At 42.5% G+C, this 16,304-nt stretch overlaps 2 protein-coding genes across 3 annotated transcripts in view; one reads left to right on the top strand and one right to left on the bottom strand.

The window, feature by feature from the left end:
- Nucleotides 1-1,144, bottom strand: part of ADGRF3 (adhesion G protein-coupled receptor F3) — a 31,114-nt gene extending 29,970 nt beyond the window's left edge. The window contains exon 1 of the mRNA XM_029231631.1: nucleotides 1,049-1,144. Within this exon, the coding sequence (XP_029087464.1) occupies nucleotides 1,049-1,144 (96 nt within the window). The remainder of the gene's footprint in view (nucleotides 1-1,048) is intronic.
- Nucleotides 1,091-16,304, top strand: part of SELENOI (selenoprotein I) — a 44,340-nt gene continuing 29,126 nt past the window's right edge. For both annotated transcript variants that reach the window (XM_029232471.1, XM_029232470.1), the window contains exon 1: nucleotides 1,091-1,249. In XM_029232471.1, the coding sequence (XP_029088304.1) occupies nucleotides 1,193-1,249 (57 nt within the window). In that variant the 5' untranslated portion in view covers nucleotides 1,091-1,192. The remainder of the gene's footprint in view (nucleotides 1,250-16,304) is intronic.

The raw sequence follows: 16,304 nt of genomic DNA, 5'->3' as shown, positions 1-16,304 counted from the left end.
TCCCAGAGAGATTGAGGGGCTCCCTTATGTGGTGGCTTTCCATACCAGAGACCAAGTTTGGGTTGACCATTTCCGAGCTGTGTAATTAAGTGATCCTGGTCAGGTTAGGTAGTCTGAGTTTTGATTTCCTAATCTGCAAAGTGGGTAAAATGCCTTCCGTTTCTCACCGTGTTGTTACAGGGGTTGGTGATACGCTATGTAAATTTCCCCACCTATAAGGCGATCAATAAATGCTGGCAACTATTACCATTATTCAATTTTATTATTAGTCTGATACACACTAGCCATAGATCTAGTGTTCTTTCCATAATTGTCTCCAGTTATGTAAACGCACTTCTTGCAAACGCATTTAAGGACCCCTAAAGACTCAGGGATCAGTGTTTTTATCTGATCGGGAGACACTGGCAATCTTCATTTGGAACAGAGCAATAAATAGAGCGGAGTGTGCCCAAGGTTCACAAACAACGCTGTCCCTAGGGGCTTGTCTCCAAAGCTCTTTCACGCCCCTTTACCGACTGCAAAAAGCCTCTCACTGGCTTCTCTACAGCAAATTACGTTCACTAAGCTACTGCGTGCAGCGCACTGTGCCAGGAGCTGTAAGCGGGCTGGGCACAGACGCTTTGTCTGCTTTTACTTCACGGCTTGGGGGAACTAAGCCCTCTTTCCTGAGGTACTGCTGAACTGATTCGCACGCAATCACCCTACCCCACCCCCCCAAGACTAAAAAGGTAACCCCAAATCTCTACCCAGGCACAGATGCCACATCACCGCCAGTACACCCCAAAAACGAAGAGCAAGGCCTCCTGGGAAACTGACCTTTCACCTCCTCTCTTGCCTTACCTCAACTCACCAATTTTGACGCTAGCTAATAAAGCGACGAGGAAGCCTAGAAGGCGGAACTTAGTGGCTCCCGATCTACGCTGATTGGACTGCGACTGCGCAAAGGGGGAACCGCGTGAGCCTGCTAGCTACACCCCCTCGGTGGGCGGGGAGAAGTGGGGGCTGCGCTTGCGCTCTGGGAGGCGGCGGAAGTGGCTGGGGTGGTTACGCGTGCGCGGTGGGCGGAGCACGGCTTTTCCAGCTCCTTTGCCAGCCCAGGTCTTCCCAGTCTTGCCCAGCTGGTGTGGTGCTCGTGTTTCCCCATCTCGTCGTGGAGCGTCGCTGCCGAGTGGGCGCTAGTGTTCGCGTCGTCATGGCTGGTTACGAATACGTGAGCCCGGAGCAGCTGGCCGGCTTTGATAAATACAAGGTAGCGCGGGCCCCGCGGACGCCACTCTCCCTGCTGGTCCCGGCCTCTCCTAGGCGCCTAAGGGGCCGGCGCGGTCCGTGTCACCTTGTGCCGCGTGGCTCCGGGCAGGCTGGCGGGAGTTTCTCCGTGGGTCCTGCCGAGTGCTGGGGCTTTGGGGTCGGGGAGCGTGGGAGCATCCTAGGCCCGCCGCTCCGACTCGGTACCCTCCCGGGGGATTGCCTTTTCCTTAGGAGACCGGTCGACGAGAGTGGAGCGAGAGAATTCCCTTCGCTTCTTTACTTCGTTATTATTATTATTTTTAGTCCCCTGAGAGGTGATGCAGTTCCCTTCTGTGGTGTCTTAATTGTCTTCATTTTAATGAAGAAGTTTCTACTCGGCTCTCTTGCGTTCAACTTCGGAGATGGAGAGAATCATTTGGCAGATGAGGCCCGGGGAGGGAGAGTGACTGCTGGGGCCAAACTGCTGATGCGCTCGCTTCCACTCCCAGCAAAGAGGCGCCTGGGCGGCCAGTGAAGTACGTGTGCACAGGCAGGAACTGGAACTGTGTAGTGGAAAGAGCGCGGGCTTTGGAGTACATATAAACCTGATACCGAACCTGATACCAGAATCTAATTTCTTTATTTGGCTTTGGGCCAAATAATAGTCTCTACGATGCAAAATGATTATGAGAATTGGAGAAGCGCCTAGTACATAATGGGCCTTCAGTAAATGCTGGTTGTTCACTTTCCTTCACGTACGGTTCTCCTCCACGACTCCCTTATCAGTGAATGACTCCACTATCCGTCCAGTCAGTTGCCCAAGCCCCACATCTGGGCAGTAACCTTTCGTCCTTGCTACCTGAGTCGCTTTCACTACTGAGTCCTCTACCCCACCCACCAGCCGGTGAATCACCAGGTCCTGTATGTTCTGTCATTTTTAGCCTAAAGTAGGAAGATGGTTCCATTACCACTCTCCCCAGATATACTTTAATCTTTTAATTTTAGAATGGTTCTAGAATATTTTAGAATAGATTTACAGAAAAATTGTGAAGATCGTACGTACAGAGTTCCCATATACTCCACACCCGGTTTTCCCTGTTATTAACATCTTATGGTACATTTGTCACAATTAATGAAGCGATATTTACACATTATTATTAACGCATGCGCATACTTTATTCAGATCTCCTTAGTTTTCACCTGATGTTCTTTTTCTGTTCTGGGATCTCATCCAGAGTACCACATCACATTTACTCATCATGTCTCAAGGCTCCTCTTGGCTATGACAATTTCTCAGACTTTTCTTGTTTTTGATAACCTTGACAGTTTTGAGGAGTTCTGGTCAGGTATTGTGTAGAATGTCCCTCAATTGGGATTTGTCTGATGTTTTTCTCATGATTAGACAAGGGTCACGGGGTTTGGGGCGAAAGACCACAGGGTTGAAGTGCCTTTCTCGTTGTGAGAAGAGTACATGTCATCATGTCATCGGCATGACTTACCACTGTTGATGTTGACTTTGATCACCTTGCTGAGGTAGTGTTTGTCAGGTTTCTCTTTGAAAGGAAGTCAGTATGCGCAGCCCTCACTTAAGGAGTGGAGAGTTATGCTGCACCTCCTTGAGGGCAGAGTGTTGACATAATTTATTTGGATTTCTGCGTGGAAGATTTATCTTTTCTTCCCAATGTATATTTATTCAGTGATTTATTTATATCAGTATGAATTCATGGATATTTATTTTACACTTTGGATTATAATCCAATACTACTTGATATGGTTGCTTGCGCACATCCATTTTTGCTCTTCCAGTTCTTTCTCTATGCTTCGTAGTGATCTTTTAAAAAAATGTACATCTGGTCACATCACTCCTTTGCTTAAAAATCCTCCATTGTCTTCCCTTTGCTCTTGGAATGAAGTCCAAAAATCCAGAACATGATCTGCATGGCTCTGAATGACCTGGCCCTTGTCTGTCTGTGTCATCAGCTTCATGACATGCCGCTCACTGTCTGCCCCTCCCAACATTAGCAGCCATCTCCCTCGTCCCCTTTTTTTCAGATCTTCAAGTAATGTTGTTACGTCTGCCAGGAATGTAGCTGCCCATTTGTGTTCATCTTCACATCTTAAATATTCCTCAGAGAAGCATTCCCTAAGTATCTCATTTCCCTTAAGTGTGCTCTCACAGTACCCTCTGCTCCTTTATGGAATTAGTTCTTTAGGTGTCTCCCCATTAGGATGCAGTACCCAAGTGGTTAGACTTGTCTTATGGATCACCATGACCTGAGCACAGTGCTTCTGTGCATAGGCATCCAGTAAACATTTGTGGAATGAATGAATAACTGAGAAGAGTCATAGTGGATCTTGTCAAACTGGAATTGGGATAACTTTAAGAGACCTTACAAGGTCACATAGTACGTTCCTCTGCTTTCAAGCAATGTGGTGCCATACCAGTTTGAACTGAGGTGCTGACTTGTCTGAAAATTTTAAGTCGAAATTTAACCCAGTGCAGGGCTTTCACTAAAGAAGGTTGTTAACCTAGATACCTCTTGTTTTCCCTTAAGCTCTACCACCTTTCTGTTACCTCTTCTGCACTGTAAATATTGTAAAAAAACTTTTTACATAAATATAAAACTTTTTCTTCTTTACTAGGATCTGGCTTTCTAGTAGGTGCCAATAGCCTAGCTGTTTCATTTGCAGCATTGTCTGTAATAGGGAATCTTCTTTTTTTTTTTTTTTTATAAGCTGTCTTTCCTAGATTTGTATTTCCGACTAGATAGGTGTCCTAATTTACAGAAAATTTTAGTGTGATTTTTCCATTCCTATTTTTCCCTCTTCTGTTATCTGACTCACTTCCTGTGTCTGAGAGCAGATTTCCTATCATCTTGGAAAACAAAGGTCAATTTAGCCAGCATCCAATGTTCACTAAAACGTAGTTTATTGAGGCTTCCTTTAAAAAACTGGGGGTGGGGGTGTGTGGCACAAATTTATAACCTAAACTTCTTCTAGTAGAAGGTTCTTTACTCAGTACTGCGTTCATATTAAAAAAATATGAATCCAAAGGTCCAAAGGAAAAAAGTCTGTGTGGTCAGTTTAACTGGAACATGAATTGCACCTAGAGACCTTTGCTTCCTGAAGATCACCCATTCCCATTATGTGGGCTTCGACAGTGAGTGCTTTGTAAATGCTGATCGCATTAAAACAGCTTTTGAGGAAGATCATCCCATAAATGGGTAAAGACCCAAAACACTCAAAAGAGATTTTTATTCCCTGATGTGACCCTGTGTATTAAAACAAAGAGTTGTAGAGAAAAATTGGTACTATAAAAGCAGCTGGTGGAAAAATTACTTTTGAACCAGTTTAATTTCTTTATCTTCCCTAGAGGTACATCTGAGGAGCTACAGTTGGAAACCTGGCAGTTATTCAGAATAACTCCTGAAAGGAGCGCACACATAGAGTAGTAATTAGGTTTCTGTAGTAAGAAACTGTTAAGACAATTGATTTTGAGTATAGAAGAAAGCGTGGGATGGATTCTGTGTTATATGCTCTCTAAACACTTGTGTTCTTCATTGTGTTACCCCAGCCTTATCAAACAGTTGAATAATTAGTTGAGTGTCTGCCCTCTCCGTTAGGATATGAGCTCTGGGAGGGCACATCCTACAGCCCTCTTGTTCAATGTGACCAAGGTCTGGCACATGAACAGAGTAGGCATTTGACGAATATTTGTTGAAGGAATGCAAGTGTAAAAGAATAAAAACCATTTTGGAAGTGTGGTAAAATGGAGCTGTGCATCTCCTGGAAATTCGAAGGATACTTTTGTATTTTGAATGTGAAGATGTAGAAAGTTTAACCGCCATTGTTCTCTGTTGCTTATTAAGGTACCTTCAGACAGTTATGTTGAGGGATTTCGCTCTCATGAGGCTTATCATTCCTCCTCTCTTCTTACCCTATCTTCAGTTGAAGGATTTCCCCACTTATCTAAGGGTGGAACTTCTGTTGTGGTACCTAATCTGACCTAAGGAAGGCTTGGTTTTAATTGATAGCGTAGCAGCTAGTTTCAAATTGTATCATATCATTTTGCTTCGGGGAGGAAGTGTTCTGTGCAATGTCTTGTTTGGTTTCAAGAATATAATTTTATGATGAATTGGTTTCTGCTCTTATGGTAGTTAATTAACTTGACTGTCAACAATAGCCTGATTACAGGAATTGTGATAATTGTGAATTTAGGTGGGAAGGGGAGGCTGCATACATCTTGAAGGTAACGCTAAAGAACTGGAATCTGGCCTGCACCCTTACTGGTTCATGCAGTTTGATTTTGTTTATTCAGTGAGCATTTATTCAGGGCCTGCTCTGGGTCAGACATGGCACTGGGGCTGCAAAATTAAGCTAAGCTAGAATTCCCGACTTCAAGGAACTCAGTTTGGTGGCATATGGGCAGGGAAATAAACAGATATAAATAATTAATAAATACAGTTAGGTAAGTGTTGGGTGCTGTGGGAGAGAAGGAAGCAGCTCCAGGGAGTAAGGGTTAAAGCTGAGAAAGGCTTCAGAGAGGGGATGGAGGGGAAGGCAGAGCTCAGTCTAGAGGATGAAGCTGAGTAGGCCCCAGTTCTTACCAGGTGAAGAGGGGAGAAAAGGCATCCCAGGACTGGAGAGCAGTGGGGTGAGTGCACAGGGGTTGAGGCCTGAGAGTATTTTCTGGGAACCATAAGATGTTAGGTGTTGGGACTTAGTGGTGGAGTGTCCAGAGAAGAGACTGGAGAGGGAGGCGGGGCCCCCTCAGAGGGAGATGATTTGATGTAAAGGATTTTACCCTGTAGATCATTGTTTCTGTGGTCCAAGGACTATTGGCTTTAGAATCACCTGGGGAAAGTGTTTAGCCAATTTCTAGGTCCATTTTGGGAGGTTCAGATCGGGTAGGTTGCTGTGATATTCATGTTAGACACATACCTCAGGTGGTTCTTAGGTACATGGTAATGCTATAGGTTTGGGGAGCCACTTACAAATTTTAAACAGGATCAGATTTTAATTTTAGGAAGCTCACCCTGGCAACTAGAAAATGAATGGAGAGCAGGGGAGGTAGGGGTGATCTGGAGACCTTTTAGGATCCTCCCAAATAAAATTGGGTCAGAAATGAGGAAGGCTTGAATCAAAGCAGTGGGGATAGAAGGGTAGATGGGAATCTAAAGGAGGTCAGAACTGGTTAACCTGCCCACTGAATTTGGCCAGCAGATATATTTAATTCGGCTCACACCTACTTTGTTTCAAAAATTAGTATCTTCCCCATAAAAGCCCAGATTTCTGGATTCTCTTGAAAAACTAAAATAGTGGATAACATAGGCCCTGAACTTCTTCCTGACAAGAATCTCCTGAAGCTGAATAGTGCTTGCCCTCTTCAAAAAGGGTATTTGTAATACTGCCACTATGGAGAACAGTGTGGAGGTTCCTTAAAAAACTACAGATAGAACTACCATACGACCCAGCAATCCCACTACTGGGCATATACCCTGAGAAAACCATAATTCAAAAAGAGTCATGGGCTTCCCTGGTGGCGCAGCGGTTGAGAGTCTGCCTGCCTCGGCAGGGGACACGGGTTCGTGCCCCGGTCCGGGAAGATCCCACATGCCGCAGAGCGGCTGGGCCCGTGAGCCGTGGCCGGAGCCTGTGCTCCGCAACGGGAGAGGCCACAGCAGTGAGAGGCCTGCGTACCGCAAAAAAAAAAAAAAAGAGTCATGTACCAAAATGTTCATTGCAGCTCTATTTACAATAGCCAGGACATGGAAGCAACCTAAGTGTCCATCATCGGATGAATGGATAAAGAAGATGTGGCACATATATACAATGGAATATTACTCAGCCATAAAAAGAAACGAAATTGAGTTATTTGTAGTGAGGTGGATGGACCTAGAATCTGTCATACAGAGTGAAGTAAGTCAGAAAGAGAAAAACAAATACCGTATGCTAACACATATATATGGAATCTAAGAAAAAAAAAAAAAGGTCATGAAGAACCTAGGGGTAAGACGGGAATAAAGACACAGACCTACTAGAGAATGGACTTGAGGATATGGGGAGGAGGAAGGGTAAGCTGTGACAAAGTGAGAGAGTGGCGTGGACATATATACACTACCAAACGTAAAATAGATAGCTAGTGGGAAGCAGCCGCATAGCACAGGGAGATCAGCTCGGTGGTCTGTGACCACCTAGAGGAGTGGGATAGGGAGGGTGGGAGGGAGACAGAAGAGGGAGGAGATATGGGGATATACGTATGGATATACGTATATGTATAGCTGATTCACTTTGTTATACAGCAGAAACTAACACACCATTGTAAAGCAATTATACTCCAATAAAGATGTTAAAAAAAAAAAAGGGTATTTGCTCTCTAGTGTGCCATTTCCCTACCAGTCCCTGTGCTCCACGCAGGTCTGCTTTGTTCAGTTTACCTGCCTGATCCCTATGTACATTTTTCCCCCCTATGTACATTTGATTGTGATGCTTGATTTAAGATTTTAAACTGACAGACGCAGTAACTGACTAGCTGGAAGGGGTGAAGGTAAAAGATGCGGAGGAGTCTGGGATGACTCAGGTTCTAGTAGGATGATTGGGTGGAGTCACTGAGATAGGGGTTTTGTGAAGCATTAACTCATTGGTAATAATGGCACCCAGCATTTGTTGAGTCTAAGAGTTAATCCTCTTGATATTTCAGTGAGGAGGTATTTTATTAATATCTCATCAGTAACCTAACTCATACGAGATTGGTCCTTACAGAACAGAAGCAAAGTTATAATTTAAATGATGAATGATGCTGAATCTAGCAGAATAACAGTAATCTTTTGCACAGGGCACTTCTCTTGGACAGGACCATGGGGTAGACTTCTCTTGGAAGGTGTGGTTTTTGGACTTGGAATTAAAACAAAGAAAATTTCATGTTCTAGATAAATATCATTTGTGGATGAAATGTCCCCCATTAGAGGACTGTTTCTGTAATGATTTCAAAGACTAGAACAGAGTCTAGTTTCTTCCAGAGTCACAGGGGAAACATGAGAAATTCCTGATCTTTTGATTTTCACTTGTTATGACTGCAGGCCGACTACGATATAATGTGTTAATTATGGCATTAGCTAGATATGTTACAGTTAACTCAAGCATAACTTATCTTTAGCTGTGCCTCGGTCTCCTTGAGTAGATGTGGGAAACTGGCCTCTCCCACTTGTAAGTACATTAGTAAGGCTTGAAAAGTATTTTAGTTGTCTTAGATATAGATTTACAAATGTCTCATAGAAGAATTATTTTTGCAGTTGGCAGAGACAGGAATCTTTCAGAAGAAGTGAGAGGAAAATGGATGGGAAACTTCTGCAGAGTGAGAGAGAGAGAGATTGTTAGGTAGAAGGTTACTCCATTTCTAGGTGCTATTTGGAAGAAACGAATTGGTTCTTAAACTACTTTCTGAAATATCAGTTCACTGCTGATGGCTTGCTTTTGTAACTGCTGTAATGCTTAAATGTCAAGAACTTCTCTGCTGAATAAGAATTTGCCCGGCACATAAGGGAGAGAGGGGAAAGATGTTTCAGTCAGAGTCTGATGGGGAACCAAGGCACAGAGCCTGGGCGGATCATGCTAAATTAGAGGCACAAGGAAGTGGAAGGTGTGTGAGGCACCAGGCCGAGCCTAATGAGCTCAATGAGGGGAGGTTGCAATGGCAAGAGCAACGTCATTGTAAATACCCAATAGTGATAATGATAATGATGGCAAACATTTATATAGCACTTACTATATGCCAGGCGTTCTTTAAGGGCTTTACATATATTGTCTCATTTAATATTCACAAGTGCTTTGTGAGGTAGAGGTACTATTATTTACCCCATTTTACTGAGACAGAGTGTTTAAGTAACTTGCTCAAGGTCCCACAGCTGAGATTTGAACCCAGGCATTCTGTGTCCGGAGTCCATGTTCTTCATGCTATGTTGCCTCTCAATTCTAAGAATGACGTATAAACTCTGCTTTGTAGTTACTGGGTGTTTTGTGCAAAAGATATAAACATTAGAATAAAGACCTTCAGTGACGTGCTTAATTGGGTTTGTGTCTAATGTTTACAGTTGGGGAAAATGTACAGTGAAAAAGGAAGAACTGACTTTGTTTTCTCTTCCCCCAGTTTTAAATTATTCGTAGGGACAAGTGGGCTTGTATTTGCTAGTCTTATATTTAGTTGACTATTAAGAACATTTCATTCACTATTAGGTCTAATTGCGGTAAATGGCTTTTGATTAACTAATTAGCTTTGGGACTGATACTGAGTTAAATAGAACCCACATCCTAGCTTTGCAGTCTTGAGCATAACTTAGTCTCTCTAACCGGGTTTCCTCATCTGTGAAATGGGGTAGCACCTGCCTCATAGGATCATTGTCAAAACTGAATGTGTTAATATTTGTAAAGTGCCTGGCACTTAGTGCTGTGTTAGTGTTAAGTAAATAAAAAATAAAACTTGACATTTGTGCTTCTCTGCTGGTGAACGTTTAACTGTCGTATAACATATACACACATACTCACACCCAAAGACGTTATACCAAGAGAAAGGATGTTTCAGCAAAGGAAGAGTAAGTAAATTTTTTCAAATACCACTTTCCTATTTATGAATCTGCAGTACCTCCCACATATTTATCATGTGTTTGATGTCGAGATTCCTCAGCAAGGATTTCAAGTCCCTTCACTAAACGACCCCTCCTTTTGTCTTATCTTCTCATCTCTTGTTAGTTTATTATATGTTGTTTAAGTCTAGCAAGCAAACATTTGTCATCAGGACATGCTTGTTCTTGTCTTACTGCTCTAGTTCTTCTCCAGTCGTCTCTCACCACCTTCTCTCCTCTGATTCATTAGCAGATATAAATGACAGTATTCACGGAAATGGGATCTCATTGTCCACTGAGTCATGTCCTCTGTGGGTGTAGTTCTTAAAGTCTTGTATTGATTAAAAAGTACTTTAAGAAACTTTCAGTTTCTGTCTTAGGGTTAATATAATGCCCCCCCCCCTTTTTCATTTTCAGTTCGATTTGGTGTTTTTCTTTCTTGGTAGATTATTACAAGCACAGTGCCTTGCATTTAGTGAGTACCTGCTGAATTTTATTATACCTGGTCTCTTGCTCGCAGTGCAGTATTTGAAGTTGCCATCAGGAGGTTTAGGTGTTGACCACTAAGCTGATGGTGTGGCTTTTCCTTCAGCTGAGGAGTTTGCAGGAGTGTCATTCACATTTGTTTTCACCAGAGGAGTGGCCCTCAGACTTGAGGGTGCCTCAGAATCAACTGGGGCGTTTGTTAAAAGACAGATTGCTGGGCCCTACCTCCAGGCTGTCTGATTCTGTGTATTTAGGGTAGGGCCCAAGAATTTGCACTCAGTTTGGCAACTACATTTTGAGAAGCACCTCATCAGAGAAGTATTCCATTATATTGAAGAGCAGTTAATAAAACCAAGAAACGAATGTAAAGGAGTAAGAAGCTATATTACCGTAATGTTCATATATTAACCCTCAAGTATCAGGTAGTCTTGATTTTGTGGATAGGAGCCTCAAGGTATCTCTTACTAGAAAAGAGGATGTTGCAGTGCTTTCAGTATTGGATATTAGTTTTCTATCGCTGGATAACAAATTACCACAGACTTGGTGCATAAAACAACACACATTTATTGTCTCACAGTTTCTGTGAGTCAGGGCACCAGTTACCTGGCTCCTCTGCTTGAGGTCTCGCCAGGCTGCAGTGAAGGTGTCAGCTGGGCTGTGCTCCCATCTGGAGTTTGGGGTCCTCCTCCAGGCTCATGTGGTTGTTGGCAGAATTCAGTCCTTTCCAGTTGTAGGGCTGAGGCTCTCGGCTCCTAGTAGTTGCCCACTTTTCTGGCCACATGGCCTTCACCATAGGCAGTTCATAACATTGCTGTTTGCTTCTTCAAGGTCAATGGGAGACTGTTCTCCAAACTGTTAAGATGGAGTCTTAGGTAATGAACTATATCATGGAAGGGACATCTCATCACCTTTGCCCTATAATGTTCTCTCAATCAAGGCAGTGACATCGATCACCTTCACTATATTCTGTTCGTTAGAAGCAAGTTACAGGTTCCACCCTCAGGGGAACGACTGAACCATCAATAGGAGGGGATTGATTATAAAACGGCTTGACTCTCTGGGGATTACCTTAGGATGTGTCCGCCACAAATTGGAAGACAGAAGAATGTGTATTGGAGGATACTGTGTCAATAACAATTTCAGTGTAGTGGATCTGGGTAGCTCATGCTTGTACTTGAGCCAGGAGCGGGTAGTCTGGATTAAAGCAAAGTGATCCATTTCGCAGAAATGTTCCAAGATGATTCATAAAGGATTTACAGTTTAGACCTTCCTGTGTATTAGCTGTTAATCCCTGAATTTTATAGCTTCTTCATCTGTAAAATAGGAATAATCTACCTTATCTATTTTACAATATCAAATAAGAGAACAAATGTAATTGTACTTTGGAAACTATAAAACATACACATGTAGACATGGTGTTATTAGTAGGGGGAGAGTAAGAGCAACTTCCCCTTGTGAAGTGAAAAGTTGCTGTAGACTAGTTCCCGGGGGAAAAGAGTTCCTCTCATCACTGAGGGAGTCACTCTATACTGCCATTAAACATGCAGAGTAGTTCATGCATTTATTCATTCATATGTGCAAACACTCAGATATGTTTACTGAACTCCTACTATGCGCCAGAAGCAGAAAGGATCAGGTCGGGAAGCTTTCTTCGTTCTCTTAACTGCTTCTTTAAATACCAGTGCTCAGTGAGTCCCACGTTTGTATGTGAAGGTAGCTCTTCTGACTGCCTTGATATTTGTTGCGTAAATAACAATTTCTAATAATTGGGATCTTTTGTTTTATGTTTTTTGCTTAAGTGACTGGCCCAGAGACTTGGAATGCCATTGCTAAAGAACTCTGCTCCAGGAGTGGTAGAGCACATGTTGGCCACAATGGATCCTGCCCCTGTAAAGACTTAAGCCTAAACATGATTGAGTCATGAGACCTGTCAGCAAGGGACTGACCTCCATACCATACCAGTACCACACCAGACACTGAGCTTCACTGTGCAGGGGGAGAGAAGAGAGTTGACATTTCTTTTCTCTCTCCTGAGTTCTTAAGAAAGGTTGATGATGTGTTTCTTTCATTATGTCTGCAAAGTTGGTATGAGCAATAAGTAACTTCATACTGTGAACCCAGTTGTGAACTAAAATTGGTTCTTTGTGACTATCCTGCCTTTTACTCCTAAAAACCTGGATGATTTGGAACTCAAGAATTTGGGGAATCATTTGAAAAAGTCAGAAACATCATTTTGAGTTTGCTTACATCTGAAATGATTAACGATAAGTGCTGTTTATAAACTATTATTAGCTTGTACTCAATCCATACTTTATGGATTTCCGTGGTTAACTAAAATATGTTTTATAAGTGTAAAGTTTATATTTCAAATGGGTAAAGACAGGCTTTGAATTAAAAATCATTTGATAGTTGGAGACTTATCCTCCTTATATTGATTAGAAGACAAAGCAAGGGAAACCTGCATCTGTTTATAGATGTTAGAGTATTACCATCTGTATTAGTATTAGATGGGATACTAGCCTCAGTCTAATTAATAAGTTGTCCAAAACTCTGTATTTAGTGCAAGGGTGTGTCAGTTCAGTCAGTTTTCTTATCAGTATATAGAAAGGATTTAAAGTACATGTATAAGGGAAACACTTTCAGGTCCAGGGAAGTGCTTCCATAGTTTTCCTTTTGTTAGAGCCAATTTCCTTCTTAAATTAAGAGGAGGCACACTTCTAATGCCCTTCTCAAAAACGGGCACTTTATAGCATATTTTGGAAGTAATTTAGAGTCATTGTACTGCTCCTGGCCTAACCCGTAATCGTCTCTTGCCTGGTATACTGTAACAGTCTCATAACTATTTTGTACCTTTGCCCCCCTCCAGTCCATTTTCTACACTGTAAACAGTGGCCTCCTTTAATAATATAAATCAGGATATGCACTGGGCTTATGATAAAATAAAACTCACTGTGGACCTTTGGGGTGGTGTCTGCCCATGTCTCCAGTGTCATTTCATACCACTCTTCCTTGCTCACTCACTACGCTGTAGCTCCATTGGCCTCCCTCCACTTTGTGGTCCTTCTACATTTTGTTCTCTGCTTAGAAGGCATCTGGCATGCACGCCCCCCTCCCAACACCTATAAACCACACACACACCACACACACACACACGCACACTGCCACACATATATTCTTTATTTTCTTTCTCCTTTTTAAGGTATAAATTATATACAAACGCACAGATCTTAAGTACACAATTTGATGAATTTTGTATATGTATGTAACCACCACCATGATAAAGAATTATTTTTAGCATCTCGGAGGGCCCCCATTTAGTCCCTCTCACCAGACTGCTATTATGACCTCTTTTTGCCATAAATTAATTTTGTCTGATTTTGAACTTCATATAAATGGAATCTCCAGCAGCGTGTTCTCTTTAGGATCTCCCTTGTTTGACTCACTGTTCTGTCTTGTACATGCTTTACCTGTCTTCTCATCTTCTAGGACTCAGCTTAAGTGTCCCCTCCCCTGAAAAGCTTTCTCTGAGCACCCTGACTAGGCACATTCCCAGCCCCCTGGTCCTCTGATACAAACACCTTGTTTATTGTCTTCACAGTATTGGTCACATCTTGTGATTACGACTTGTTTTCTTGCTTAGCATCCGTCTCACCCTAGACTGGACTTGGTGAACATAGGAAACTTTTTGGTCTTGTTCACCATTCTCTTTCTGGTGGCCTAGCACAGTGCCTGGCACAATCATAGGCACTCAGTCACAATTATTTGTTGACTTTACTGAATGAATGAATGAAGAATGAACTCTGCTTTATTTCCTGACTTGTACTGAAGTTAAAAATAAAAAAGTCTTGAAACTTTCTAATATTTGACAGAATATTATCTAAGATAATTCTGGATTTCACTAAGACTTTATGAAAATCTTTTCTCGTGGGTGACATAGACTAATTGCCATAGATGCCAGTATGGAATTCTGCACCCAAATAAAAATGACTAAATGTATTAATAGCAATCTTGAGGGGAATGTTTAGAAGTTCTACCTTGATCAGCATTTTTACAGAGACTTATGTGAAGGCATTGCTAGCATGACAGCTTTACATGCTGAGAGTTTGGGGGCAGAGCTGGTACCTTGGATAACTGAGTCTGACCCTGAGGAGATCGGAGGAGCTAGAAAGATGAGTGGACTCTAGCAAGATGAATGTTAAAATGGTAAATATAGGGTCTTACACTTAGTTTCCAACAGTCAGCGTCATATTAACGCAGAGAAAGGTGGCTTTGCAGTCTGTATAAGAAAGGCCTGAGGGGGTAAGGTGGCTGTGAAGGTGTGTGTAAGTCTGCAGTATGACTTTGTTGCCTCAGGAAATTAATACTGTGTTGAGCATCTGTTATAGAAATAAGTTGTTGAGGAAGAAGACCTTATAGTCATGTTCTCCTTTGTGCTCATGCACCACTTGAAATATTCCTTTTGCCCTGGATCACACTTTTATTTTGGTTTAACAACAAAATGGATTGTCTGGAGCACTGGTTGTCAAACTGAAGCCCCCGGACACCTGTTTTGTGAATAAAGTTTTATTGGAACACAGCATGCCTCTTTATTTTCTTATTTTCTGTGACTTCTTTCTGCTTCAGTGGCAGTTTTGGGTATTGTTACAGAGACCATTTGGCCTGCAAAGCCTAAAATATTTGCTCTCTGGCATTTTCCAGAAAAAGCTTTCCAACCTCTGGTCTAGAGAATTAGACCTAGATGATGAAGAGAGTAAAACTTTGGCAAGAGAGTAACAGCAAAAGGAACATGAGATTTTTTAACCAGGTGAAGAGAGGATTTAGGTGTGACAGGCAGAGCCATCTTCAAATGTTTGAAGCATTACTGTTTGGAAAAAAATTGGACCCTTGTCTGCTTAGCTTTGTTAGGGAAATTGAAAACATGATAGGAAATATGGGGCGAGGGGAGGATTTTGTTAGCATATAGAAAAGTTGTTTTAACATTGGATTGGGCTATTTCTAGAAGTAATGAGTTTTTTGGTAACCAGAGGCATTTAAAAAGAGGCCAGGGACTTCCCTGGCGGTCCAGTGGTTGGGACTCCACGCTTCCACTGCAGGGCACGCTGGTTTGATCCCTGGTTGGGGAACTAAGATCCGCATGCTGCGCAGTGCAGCCAAAAATTAAAAAATAAATAAAGAGGCCAGGGACTTCCCTGGTGGCGCACTGGTTAAGAATCCGCCTGCCAATGCAGGCGACATGGGTTCGAGCCGTGGTTCGGGAAGGTCCCACATGCCGCAGAGCAACTAAGCCCATGCGCCACAACTGCTGGCCTGTGCTCTAGAGCCCGCGAGCCACAACTACTGAAGCCCGTGTGCCACAACTACTGAGCCCACGCGCCTAGAGCCTGTGCTCCGCAACAAGAGAAGCCACTGCAATGAGAAGCCCGCGCACCACAACAAAGAGTAGCCCCCACTCGCCGCAACTAGAGATAGCCCTGCGCATAGCAACGAAGACCCAACGCAGCCAAAAATAAATAAATAAAATAAATTAAAGAAAAAAATAAAGAGGCCAGATGACTGTTTTACCTATTCACATAGGCGAGGGGCAGGCACGTGAGAACTAGATATCTCCTGAACTCTTGTGGTTCTGAGATTCTGCCTTGGAATGATTCTCAAACTCAGGTTGTGGTTCTCAAGCCTTTCTCCAGGGCACTGGATTAGTCTGGCCCAACAGATTCTAGATCAAGCAAGTCCTGCAGGCCTTAAACAGGTGATTATTACCTTGTTCAGATATTCTGGTGTATACCAAAACATCATTCCAATAGAAAATAATATATTTAACAGGCATTAACTAAATTTAGTTTAGCTCCTTTAAAATTTTACTTATTTTTTCAGGCATGTGGAAGGTGTGACTCATTCTTCTTTCCTCCTATTGATTCACAAGACAGTTTCAAGTTTCTTTGTTTATACCAAGTGATATGTGACCTTGAAAAATAC

The sequence above is a fragment of the Monodon monoceros genome, unplaced genomic scaffold (assembly GCF_005190385.1).
Source record: "Monodon monoceros isolate NGI ecotype Baffin Bay Population unplaced genomic scaffold, NGI_Narwhal_1 Super_Scaffold_19, whole genome shotgun sequence".
Classification (NCBI taxonomy): domain Eukaryota; kingdom Metazoa; phylum Chordata; class Mammalia; order Artiodactyla; family Monodontidae; genus Monodon; species Monodon monoceros.
Note: the sequence above shows the minus strand (reverse complement) of the source record. Positions and strands in the feature narration are given on the sequence as shown.